This window comes from Parus major, chromosome 3 (assembly GCF_001522545.3).
Source record: "Parus major isolate Abel chromosome 3, Parus_major1.1, whole genome shotgun sequence".
Taxonomy (NCBI): Eukaryota; Metazoa; Chordata; class Aves; order Passeriformes; family Paridae; genus Parus; species Parus major.
In genome coordinates this window covers 57,932,354-57,945,296 of record NC_031770.1, presented here as the reverse complement: position 1 = coordinate 57,945,296, position 12,943 = coordinate 57,932,354, and the positions used below count along the sequence as shown (strand labels likewise).

At 38.2% G+C, this 12,943-nt stretch overlaps 1 protein-coding gene across 10 annotated transcripts in view; it reads left to right on the top strand.

Moving 5' to 3' along the window:
• Positions 1-12,943, top strand: part of EYA4 (EYA transcriptional coactivator and phosphatase 4) — a 145,106-nt gene that overhangs the window by 76,216 nt on the left and 55,947 nt on the right. For all 10 annotated transcript variants that reach the window (XM_019006197.1, XM_019006198.1, XM_019006195.1 and 7 more), the window contains exon 3: positions 72-121. In XM_019006197.1, the coding sequence (XP_018861742.1) occupies positions 72-121 (50 nt within the window). The remainder of the gene's footprint in view (positions 1-71; positions 122-12,943) is intronic.

Sequence of the window (12,943 nt, the reverse complement as noted above, 5' to 3'; positions counted from 1 at the left end):
AGTGCGTGAACGGGGAGCAACAGGAAGTGGTGTTTCAAGTGAGAGTAACCAGCACTGCTTTGCTTTTGCAGGTAAAGAAGCCGTGTCCAGAGTCCGATGGTTCAGAGCCGCAGAATCCCAGGTACGGTACTGGGGAGCCCACACCGACTGGCTGTGGCATGGTGGTGGAGAGTGAGGCTGAGCTGTGCTGTGGATTTGTAGCATCAGAACCCTGGAGTCACATTTTGCAAAGAATGAGTGGTTGTAATGGTTTTCACTCTGGAAAAGGTGGTTTTTTTCCCTTTTCCCAGTCAAAGATGCAACCTAGGGTCTGGGTTGTTGAGTTTAGATGATGCTGTAACACTGAATTGTCACATTCAATGAAATTGTCACCTTCAATTAAAAAAAAAAATCCCAACTATTAAATAGTGTAGGGAAACATGTGTGATCAGACCTCATTTTCTTCAGTTATCCATTTTCTGCATAACTGAGTCTTGCAGTTTATTGAAAATATGGTTTATTTCCAGTGTGAAAAACTAATTGTTTATTTGGTAAAACTTGCCCTTATCAAAAATATTTATGTTTTCACATGTGAAAAGCATGCTATGTTCATCAGCTGGGAAGAAGACATACATTCATTTCCAGCATAATATTTTGTAATTTCATGTACATGGGGAAGAGGTAAATGGATTTAACTTCTATGTTTCACACATGTATGTATGCGTATGGATAATTTTGAGCTAGTGAAGTAGTAGCTGTTTTAGATGCACGTCTTCCTGGTGGTTAGTAAACTGGTGGATAGTTGTCTTCAATTTTTAGTGAGTGCTTTTTGTCTTTGTCTTGCTTCTGTATAGAAAACTATTTCAGTGTCATAAAAACTCAGAAGCTTTTATTGTGTGGGGAGAGCCACAAAATAAACTTGACGTTTCACTAACATTGTCACTAAAAACTCAGAAAAGTTAAATAATTCTAAGTTTGGCCCCCAAACCCATCCTTACTATGTTTCTTAATTATTGCAGCAGGAACCTCTCGGGGTCACCTGCAATATCCAAGGTTGTTATTATCTGTGGCTTGAGCTGCACTGTGCACGATCTGAATTTCTCTGATTAACTCATGTCTGTTATTAATATGTTTTTTCATTTAGTTTGCTAAGAACTGAAAAGGGAAAAGAGAGTTCTCTTGTCCAAGTATACTTTCAGTGTAGTCAGTAGCAATTTTGACCTGGTCTTCAGTGGAAACATGTTTTGCCCTTCAGTACTTGTAACTTCTAAATGAAAAAATTATCTGCTGTGCTGCTGCTTTGGATTAAAATTTATTATAAAGTTCAAATTCTTTCTGAGTATTTTGACACCACGGAGAATCCTAACTTAGCATAACACTCATATACAAGTATGTAGTTTTAAGTGTCATGATTGCCCAAATGAGACTATTGTGTCTCAGCCTTTAAAAACAATGAATTCCAGTCTGATGTAATTTCATAAAAGTGTGATAAAAACAAACTGCAACAAACCTGAGGACCCAGAGTGCGATGTACTTTTACTATCTCTGCACATCAGGAAATTTCTTACAAGCTGTAGTTGAATTCTTCATGCTGAGTCTGAGGAGTAAGATACTTTTTTTTTTCTCCTGATCATGCAAGAGAGCCCATGTTGCAAATAGTCAATCAGGTAGTTTCATTTTTTGAAGTGCATTTTAAAACAGAAACACTTTTCATTTTGAGCTCTGCAGCCTCAGTTGGAGAGTTAGCAGTGTTGAAATTAGCCTGAGCATATGCAATGCTGTGTATACAGCCTGAAGTGGGATTTTTTGGTTGCGATATGACTTTTGGTCTTGGAGGGGAATCTCTTACAGAACTCAGTCTGGAACAGCACTAGAGGGCTCTGTGTGGCACATCACACTTTAGAGCCTGGAGCAAGGTAATTCTTCTCTAAACAAGGCTTAAGTGAAAACACTGCACATAAAATGAAACATCAGCATAAAAATGAATGCTGGAGACACACAGCCTTACAGAATAGCTCCTGGCTTGGGACCTAAGGCCAATATCATTCATTTATTTAGCTAGCTTTATAGTCTGTTAGTTTTGGATTTGAAACTATTACAATAAATGCAGATGGAAAGTGTTTTTACAGTAGGGAAGTAATTAAATTGGGTGTGGGAACTTTGTCAGGAGAATTTTTGGAGTGACATGTGTGTATCAGCAGATTCTTTGTCTTGCTTGGCCTGGGTTTGTCTTTTAGAAAGAAACATTCAAACTGCAGATGTGACTACTAAATTTTTTTAAGGGATGTACTAACCTATGCAGCATATAAAAAATGCTTTTCAGAAGTGACCAGCTGTACATACAGTAAAAATCAACCTTGCCAGCATTTATTTAAAGTGATTGTTGTCTTAACAAACAGGTAAATTGCACAAAAGGAGAGGGATCTGTAGTTATGAATTAAAGTTACGGTGAGCAGCACAAAAGGAAACATATGACTCTTCAATGTCACTGACAGACATTTTGATTCACAAACTTTGTCTTACAAATTCTGTCATAGTTTGTTGGGAGTTTCTTTTTATCAGATCCCTGTGAAGGGGTTATGAATACTTTCTTTTATACCTAGGTGATAGCATTGTACCTTACAGTGGTGGTATTGTGGCTGTACCCATCTTATTTCTTCATAACTCTATAGTAAAATGTAGTAAAAATTATATTCACCCTGCAAGCCTGGGTAGTTGTCCAGTCATGCAGAATGCTTTCTTGGAGTGCTGGTGTGTCACAGAGAAGCAGTGAATACTTGGGACTTGCCAGCTGTTCCACCACGAGTCTGGAGCAGTCAGGAGCAGCGTGGTGGACAGCTCTGACATTCTGGCTTTGTATCAAATTCACTAGCAAGGTATGGGAGAGAAGTTCCTGTGTTCAGAGACTACAAACATGCATTGCTCTTATTTTTCATACATGACAAGTATCTTCAAAATGTTATCAATCCCCAGTGTGCTGAACAGCTCCTACGTGAAATTTAATGTCATGCAAGAATTGCTGAAGTCTAGTGCAGTGCTTGAAAGTTAACTTGTTTGCACTTATTAACAACCTTCCTTCTTACTTAAATAAGAAAAAAGCCATTTTAATTCTAATAAGGAAGAATTTTGTTGCTCTAAAACCTGTAGGCTACACTTAAAACCTCATACCATGTGACCTGGGGAAATGCTAGAAAATGTATGATTCTGAAGTCTGGTAAAATGATGAATGAGAAGTCCCAGGTTCCTACTCACACCCAGCAACAGCATGTTTTATTTGGCCACACATCCCAGGGCAGCATCTTTCTTTGAGATAGCAGTCTGCTTGATGAATGCATCTCTCCTACCCCCAAATTCTCCTTCTCATACCACCAGGCCTGCCAGTGATTCCACTGTAAGACCAAAATCATGTCGGGAACAGAGGTAGGAGAGCAATTATTGTTTTTTCTGGGCTATAAAATGAAATAGGGAGGAAAGAACTGAAATGAGGAGGAAGAAGTCACTGCAGATGGAAATTTAGCAGGGTCTTCTACTGCTTCCTCAAAGTTCACTGATTATAGGAAAAAAAAATCATGTTCTTTTTGCCGTCTGGAGAGGATGGAAGACTGCAGCAGGATGAAGAGATTTTTCTGACAGTTTTAACACAGTTTCTTTTTTTTTTCCTGCAAGGGTAAAGGAAAATGACTGAATATTTAATATAATTTCCCTTTTTAAACTCTGATATTTATGTTGTGATGAAGCTATGTATGGGAAGAAAGGGAAATCTTGAAGGTTTTGATGAGTAGTTTTGTAAGTTAGGGATAAAAGTTAGCTGACAAATCAATTTAGGATTACTTATGATACATAGTGTCAAAAATGCATTACTTGTGTATTTGCTGAAGGGCAGTCTTTCCATTAGTAAGTTAAAATTAAGCCCTGTAGAACAAGAAACCCTCCATTTTATATCATGATTTTTACTACAAACCTGTGGATCCAATATTTCCAGTAATATCCATTCTTCCTGACTTTTCCTTTGCATACTTTATAAAAAAAATTCTAAAAGTAAAGGGAAAAGGAAATGGAGCCAGTCTTAAATAAATCCTCCCATTTAAAACTTTATCAGATGCTGTAAGAAGAGTGTAAGTCAGGGCCACTACAATTACTGCATTGATACCAGTTAGATAGGGTTCATCCCTATGTGTTACCAAACTACAAATTCACTGGTGATGATCACTGGTAAATATTGAATCATATGCACAGATCAAGTTGTCAGATAAAGCAGTTATCCAAAAAAGCACACAGAGATTTTTTATGTGTTTAGAAAGGCCTCCAATATTTCAACTTAATATGGGTTTCAGTGAGGTTCTTAGCATAGATTGCAGCTGTTCATCAGATGATTGCTGTTCTGTTCTTCAACACCCACACTTCCATGTGCACCACAAAGTAAGATTTAAAAGATATGAATTCCTGTTTCTGTTTCATCTTAAAAGTCTCTCTTAAAACTTTTGAATGAGAAGTAAGCTTTCACATTTTCTCACTGGTCTCATTTTGATACCTACTCATGGTTTTTCATTGGTCAGGATACAGAGTGCACATACACATGCAGAGACAATTAGTCATTAATGCATTCACAAGTAAATAAATGGTACTGCATGTCAGTGAGAGCTGCCACAGTTTTCTGATTCACTTCACTTGACCAAAGTTTGTTTCTGCAGTTTGGGCACACTGTTGTGGATGCAATGTTCACTATGTTCACTGTATCTGAGCTATGCTAATGCTGCATGTACGCTTTACCAAACAGTGTTTCCATGACCATTCATACACTTAAAAAAAAAATAAAATAAAAGTAACATGTATCTTCTGTATCTTATTCCAGACAACTGAATCATCATGTTTAATTCTCATCAGTTTCAATGATAAATATATATATATATATATACACTATAATACACCTGAGATTTCTTCCACCAGCTAATTCCCTCAACAAGACCATAACAGTCTTATCTCAGAATGATCACAGTGATGGTTCATTCTTTCAGTCAGGCATTGACTGGCCCATATTTACCAGATCTAACACTGTAACTCCCGAGCCCAAATCCAAGCTTTGCAGGCATCTGGTAGATTCTGTGATGAAGCTTTCATGCCTTTTCCATGACTTTGGAAACAGTTGTCCATCTGCATACACGCTCCTAGTAGAGTAGAATCAGCAGTACTTTCCCATTCATTTGCAATTCAAGAGATGGACAGCATTACATAGTAAAGAGGAGTTTGCAATTGAGCTGCTGAGCAAGAAAAGCCAGAAATAGGTATGGAAATTGTGATTAAAGTTTCAGCAATTATAATAGAAAAATAAATAGTATTGGTTGTACAGTAAAAACGAGCAAACTAGTCTACCTGGCTTCTATATGTGTTGTTTAAACACATTACGCTCCCTAGTTTTCTTCTCATCCATATCTTAGAAGATTTTTAGAAGGTCAGGATGTGTTGTCTTGTGAACCATATGTAGTTTATCTTGACCAGCGGATAATGCTTTCCTGAATCAGAAGTGTAGCTCCACTGTATCCCATACTTAATAATCTGTAGATCACAATGACATGATAACTAGGCTTCATTTGAGGAAATGAGTTATTGAGAGGACTCTGATTTAGACTTTGAAGGTGAGATTTCTCTCATCCTGAAGTAGACGTGTAAGGTAGACACCTCTGAAATGCCATTCATTTGAACTTCTTTCTACTGACATCTTACTGTACCCCTCTTCTGAGAAACCATGCAGACTCCACCAACAATCACCTCTTACTCAGCTGATTTATTGTAAGACCAACTAGACATGCAGTATGACCAAAGGCAACGAAAATATTTATTTCAATTTTACAGATTCACCTTTTCTGCAAAACTGATCAATTCCAGAAGACAATACCTGCAAATATAAGATTAATCTTTAGCCAGGAAAAAAAACTTTTTGACTGGCTTCTGGTATCCTTTGGGCATGGGGCAGACTATAAGGAGGAACAGACACAGTGAAACAAATTTTCTAGGAAAAGACAGAATAATTAAATTGAAAGATTGTCACAAGTAATTTTGGAGACTGGAAGAAAAACTAATCAGCAAGAAGGATGGTATATGCCAGAGTATAGCATTCATGTTAATGAGGCCACTACAGTTACAAGCACTTTACCTAAGAGAAATGTTTGGCAGGATCAAGCCCAAACTATTCAGTCAAGACAGTGACTGACAAAAAACATACAACAATTTTCCAATTTTGAACTAACTACATTGTGGAATAAGATTTCTCATAAAGACTACATTCTGGGACACACAGACTTAGCTTGCAGAGAATGTTTTGTACAAATCTGGTACTTATTAAAGTTTTGGTGCATTAGTCTGCATGCCACTTAGGCAGTTGGAATCAATCAAAGTAACATGGCTGGGAGATGATGCTTCACATAAGTGTAACTGTGTGACACACAGCAACCATGACATTTGCACGACAATCCTACAAGGAGTAGTGCCTTGCTATGTGAATTTTAATTTCAGGTGGTTTTTCAGGCAATGAAAGTCTCTCCTTTTTTTAGATCAGTGTGTTTGGTATCTCTCTGCCTTCTGAACACTGATGTTCTCATGCTTTGATTTTAGAAATTCAGTCTTCTGATTACCCAAGGCCTATTGGAGCTGGTCACTGTCTGCCCATCAGTTTTTGTTGGCTCTGGATCAAGCCCCCAAAAAGTTCTAAAAATATATATGGTATGTTTACAGAAATTACAGTAATCTATTTAGAGTGCAAATACATGGTAACTGATGACATCACAGGGAAGTATTTTAATGGTTTGTATTAACAGATCCCCATGGCTTATAACAATAAAAGTAATTTATTTTTTATATTTCATGTGTGTTAAAAATTCCTGGGGTTTTTTGTTAATATTGGGCATAACATACTTTCTGTGATATTAATAATTTATCCCTGTGATCCAAAGCCAGATCATGTCACTGTTAAGACTTCCATTAACCTGAGTTGATGATGAGTGAGACTTTGGAATGAAAGCAATAAAACCTAAGTTTTGAACAATTTATTTTTTTTTTATCACCACATTGAAAAAAATAGATAAACAAGAAGTGTTAGTAGAAGATTTAGTGGAAGTAATCTGGAGATTTTGGAGATCAAACTGCCTTGTGATTTTTGAGTTTGCTAAAGAGAGCAGGATTTATGGAGTAATTAATGTATCCATCAAACTTATAATTGTTGAATATGCAGTAATATCTTAGATAAGGTAAATACTGGTTTTGAGTGAAAGAAGATAACCTAGGATTACACCTACAAATGTTTTTGCTTAATCCAGTAGTCTCTTAGAACCTTATCCTAAAATTTTAACTGGATTTTGAGACATAAAAATAACAGTATTTGTCCTTCTTACACGTTCAGCACATGTAATCACAATGAGAAGGAGCTCTGTTTCTTTCTCCTGTGGTCTATTTTTCGCTCTGTCATATCACATTACAGCAGTACACGGAACTAATTCAGACACCATTCCAGCTTCTTTGACCTCTTGTATACTCTAAATATATTTTAGCATTGGTGAGCCTGAATAGTAGAAGTATTTGATTCCAGCTACTTTGCATTTCAAATATTCCTGAAAAAGTTCTGAGAAGAATGTAGACAATAAAAAGAAAATGGCCATTGAGATCCAAATCACCTGTTCTGAGATTGGTTTGCTATTTATGTGAATCACATTTCCCCTCAAATACATTTAAGTGTAATTTCTTGGCTAGATGTTTCACATTTTAAATGTGGTCAGTCAGTCCTATGTACTCAGTAAGCATTTAGCTAGCACCATGCAACTGCATGCTTTTATTGTGCTGTGCTCATATTTAACATACCAGATTTCATCTCTTTACCATTCTACTTGGCTCTGATCAGTCATTATAGAAAAAGTAGAAAGCAGAAAATAAAAATAGAATTGTCATGGTTTATGCCTATAAACCACCACACAACTTCACCCTCCACACACCCACCCCAGTGGAATGGGGAGAAGAATCAAAATAAAACTTGTAGCTTGAGATAAAACTGTGTAATAATTGAAACAAAGTAGAATATCTAATCATAGTAAATAATAATAATAATGATTATAAAAAGAAAAAAAAAGTACAAACAAGTGATGCATAATAGAATTTCTCACTGTTTGCTGATTAATGCCAGACCCCATCCCAGACCCCAGATAATCTCCATTTCTGGGTAACTCTTCCAGTTCATAAACTGGGCATGATATTCCATGATATGGAATATTCCTTTGGCCCATTCATTCAGGTCACCTGTCCCAGCTATGCTCCCTCCCAGCCTTTTCTGCATACCTCCTCACTGGCAGAGCATGAGACACAAAAGAAAAAGGTCCCTGACTTAGGATAAACAGGACTTACCAAAACAAAAACATTCTCATGCTGAATCCAAAACAGCACTGTGACAGCTACTGAGAATAAATTAACTCTATCACAGCAAAGGACAAGAATGAACAAAAAATATCTGGATAAAAAGAGACCATATGCAAATAAGGTAAGACCACATGTAAATAAGGTAATTGCAAGTTTGCTTTCCTTTTTTCTACCATGTACATCTTCCACACATTACACAAATGTGTGTTAAGCCTGCTGTAGTATTTTAGGCTTTGCCTCCCCTGCTTATGTTAGGCAGTGTTATCAGAGAGCAGTTCTGTACCTCAGCTCCCTCCACACACAGCTTAGTCTAAGCACTAGTCAGTGTTCTCCTCTGGGAACAAAGTCAGAGGATCCAGATGACGAGGAGGGAAAGAGGCTCCTCCATAAGCAGCATCTGGTTCTTTGGCAGATTTGTCAAGCACTTCTGCTAATGGGTTTGGATTTGCCCAGGGGTCTTTTATGTGGTTACATTGCAGATGGTCTGGCTGTTCTATCTTCTCCTTTTGAACACTTTTATTTAAAAAAAACCCCACAAATTGATAAGGTTCTTTATGGGTCTCACAAGATGCCTGTGCAGGCTCCTTTCTGTTAGTCATCTCAAAGCTTTCCATATATCTAAACGTGTGTCTTGACTTTTGTTGGCAATTCTGGACTTAGTTCTCCAGTTTAGCTGCCAAGTGATATAATTTACTGTGATCTGAGTTCGTATCATCGTCAAATTTCTTTGGGAATTTCTTAATGTCATTTGTAGAGCAGAAGTAATTTTACCTCCCCTTAAAACATGAAATGTACTTGCCTTCCACTAGCCATCCACCTTTGAAAACATAAGTTTAAATCTGGTTTTGGTTAAACGTGAAAATTAGCACGATGGTCTCAATCTAATTCATAGGGGATTTGTGTCTGCCATTTAAGAGAGGCCCAGGACTGAAGCAGCAAGTCTCTGGGAAGGTATGTTTGGCAGACCTATGGAGAAAGGCGTATGCAGTGCCCAAATAAATAAAGCAATTCCATGGATCAACTTTTTAACAGAATTATTTATTGTGTGGCATGAGTGCAGAAGAGGGCAGAGAGGGAGAACATCCTGTTTGGTGAATTCCGTTTAAGTTCTGTTTCAATTTACAACTAAATCTCTGTCACTTTAATTTTTAAGGGTTTTGGGATTTTATTTGCTTTTCAGTGTAGAAATAATTGGCAGGTGACTAGACATAAGATCATGTTTTATTCCTATGTTATTTCAGGCTTATGTCTTATTTTCCTTCTAATTATGTAGATTAAATTAAATAGAAAATAAACCCCTGTGCTCTCCAAGTTGTAGTGCTTTTCACGACTTTCTCAAAATAGTACCAGAGGAGCACATTCATCCCTCTTAGCATTTCATTATTATACCATGTTTCCCAACAGCAATATTTTAACATTAGCTGAGAACCAAGAATAAATGTATTATAAAAAGCAAATCATGTTGTTATGAACATCCTGCACCCCGCCACTTCTCACAAACCAGGTTTTTGGGGACCTAGTGGGGAACCTGTGCTAAATGCAGGAAAGTTCCACTCTTGCATCTGCAATGTGGACGTGGGTAGACATAAAAGCCAATGGCACAGTAGGGCTTGTTCCCCGCTACCTTGTTTTTCCCTCAGTACTTGGACAGAATGGATATTTAATGATTTTTAAAGGCTAAGCATTATGTCAGAAGTCCTGGTGAGATCCAACCATTCGGTGTAAGCTGTGTTTTGACCAGAGGGAGATACAAAGGAGGGTAACCAGCAGAAAGGCTGGTTCCCAGGGCTGCTGTGTGTGTGCTGGGCCAGTGAGGGCTGGAGTGCTGGCTCTGCTCCTGTGGCTCTGGCCAGGTAGGCAGGGATGCCCTGGCCTGGGGGTTGGGTTATCAGCATACAGGCTGAGCTGGAAATGGAGGTGTTACAGATTTGCAGCTGCTACCTGCCCCTTCTTGTGGCCCAAGGGGATAATTCAGGGGAGGGGAACTGTGCCCCAGAGTTCTCAGCGGCACGTATTTATTAACTCTTAGAAAAATCACCTACTTCACCCCAAATGAAAAAGGTGTGTATGCTTTAAGTTTCAAATTATAAAATAACTTTGGGAAATCAAACAGCAAAGCAAAATGAAGTGTAGTCATTTTATATCAGTTGTAAAGAACAGCCAGAATCGCTGGATTTATCAGAGCATCATTCTCTCTCTTGCTCAGAAAAATGGAATTTGTTTTGAGTATAATCAGTAATGCAAAGTTCTTATAGATTCTGCCAGGCAATAAAGTCATCCTGGGAAAAATGACAAGGGATGTGTGCAGCATACCTAGTGTACCTTGCCATCCCAAATGGCTGTGCCCAGCTACACCTTGCAGTGATCAGATGCTGGAGCAGTTAAGGCATCAGGCAGTCAGCAAGTTGTATATATTTTGTTTTATATTCTAAAACCAAACTCATTGTTGGGACTGCTATTAGAGAACAGAAATAATTGCTTTTGACACAAACTGTTTTGGAGCCAAATATAATGTGCTCCACATGAGGTAAACTACAGAATATTTGTCTTGGGAGCCAAGATTCAGATCAGATTTAACTTATAGTGGGAACTTCACTGTTAAAAGTGAGATGTGTTAATGTTTCCCACGTTAAGAGTGCTTGCCAGTAACTCTCTGTATATTGTATTTACCAAGAGAAGTTTCAGAATGTTTGCATTAAAATATGACTAGAGCCTGAAAGCTACAAGTTTTTGGCAACTCCTGTATTCTCCCTAGTCTGTCATCGTAAGTCATCCTTTCTGGAAGCTGATGAAGTTCTTGTAAGGCCCCTGTACTGGTGGCTAAAGAAATTGCATTGAAATGGGGTATGGTCACTCTTAATACAGCACACCTGAAAGATCTTCTTTTGCTTTGGACATTCCCTTGTGAAGAAGAACCATGTTACAATAAATAGTTTGAAATATAACAGACATCTCAATTTAGGATGAGTCAGACACAACCCACCCGTTGCTCTTTTTTTAATGAAACTATGAGTTCACTATTAAATCATGCCTTCCAGGTTGAACTGAAGCCAACAACAAAAATCAGAGCCTTTTATCCCTGATTTTCCAATTTTATACTTGCTTAAATATTGTCTAACATGAATACAGTTGACATTATTATATTTAAATTCATAGTGTTATCACTGCAGTGAGCAGTGTCATTTTGAAGGCTGTGTTTTTCAAAGGGCAGATTAGCAATAATACCAATGGTAATTGGCAGAGCTGATCATCTCCACATTCCTCTGTGTATATGAGAAACAGTCTTTGTTGCACAAATCAGACTCAAAACCACCAAAGAAAGACTGTGAGATCCTTCAGTCACTGGGTTTGTTGCCTGTTCCATATGTCCAACCAGGTCACCTCTCAGAGATATAGAGGAGACTCTGAAATTTCCAGCAGATTTTTCAGATGTGACTCTGAACAGTTGTTCTGCAGAAGCTGTGGCATAGAGGGGGGAAGGCCACAGACTTGCTGTTTGCATTCCAGCCATCTCCACAGAAGTGTTTGTTATTTGTTTATGACACAGCACATCATGTTGTCAGAACCACAGCATCTGCAAGTGCCCGTCACATCTGGAAGCGATCAGAAGCTGTTGGGTGAAGTACTCTTTGAAAATGTGTCCCTGTGATCCAAAGACTTGCATTTAGATTTTATGTATCTGTAAGCTGGTAGTTTATATTTCATGTAAGTTGGATACTTGACAGCTCCCTGTGGAAATGTGCTGTTATTATCACTTTTGATTTACTTCAATACTCACATAAGGACTTCAGAACCTGCTTTAGTATTTTGTTTTGTTTGTTTGTTTGCTTGTGGGTTTGTTGTTTGTATTTTGTTAAGTAGCAGGTGCCTGTGTACCTTTATGTGCTTTCTGTTCACATGTCCAGGCTTGGGATGGGCTGGTGTCTACGTGGAGTAAAAGAACTGAGCACTCAGTCCCTCTTTCTGCTATTCCTTCAGTCCCTAGTCCTTGACACTCACTAGTTTAGATATTCTCTCTCTGGCTCCTGGAGTCGTTTCTCCTGGAACCAACTGCCTTTTTCCTTGAGAAGATGGGAATTGTCTGTTCAGACACCCTGTTACCTCTTTGAGGATACTTCCTCCAGTGCATGGAGTGTAAACCCCGAGCTAAAATTGCATCCCATCAAAACTGTGGCTGTCACATTAGGGTAGCCCAGAAAAGAGATCCCAAAGGCTGGGATCCAGCTGGCCAGAAGGTATTGTTCTGCACAGCTTTGCCTTTTGTGTGTGCATCAGTCTATCATATCAGAATGGAACAGTTTCCTATATGAAATTATCATTTGCTTTCATCAGCTCAAACCAATTATAAACTTCAGAGTGGAGAGATGATGTGGAAGAGGAGCATATGGAAAAAAAGCACCTCCCATTACTTACTTTTTCAGTGTCAGCCTGCCTATTTCCCTACTCTGAATCTGTGTTCTGTAATTGAACAATCTCGTGAGCGTAGAGGGGGTGAGCTGGAAGTCTGTGCTGAGGTGAATAACTCAGTATGTTCCACTTCTCCTGATTTGTCTTGATTTTTATTTCT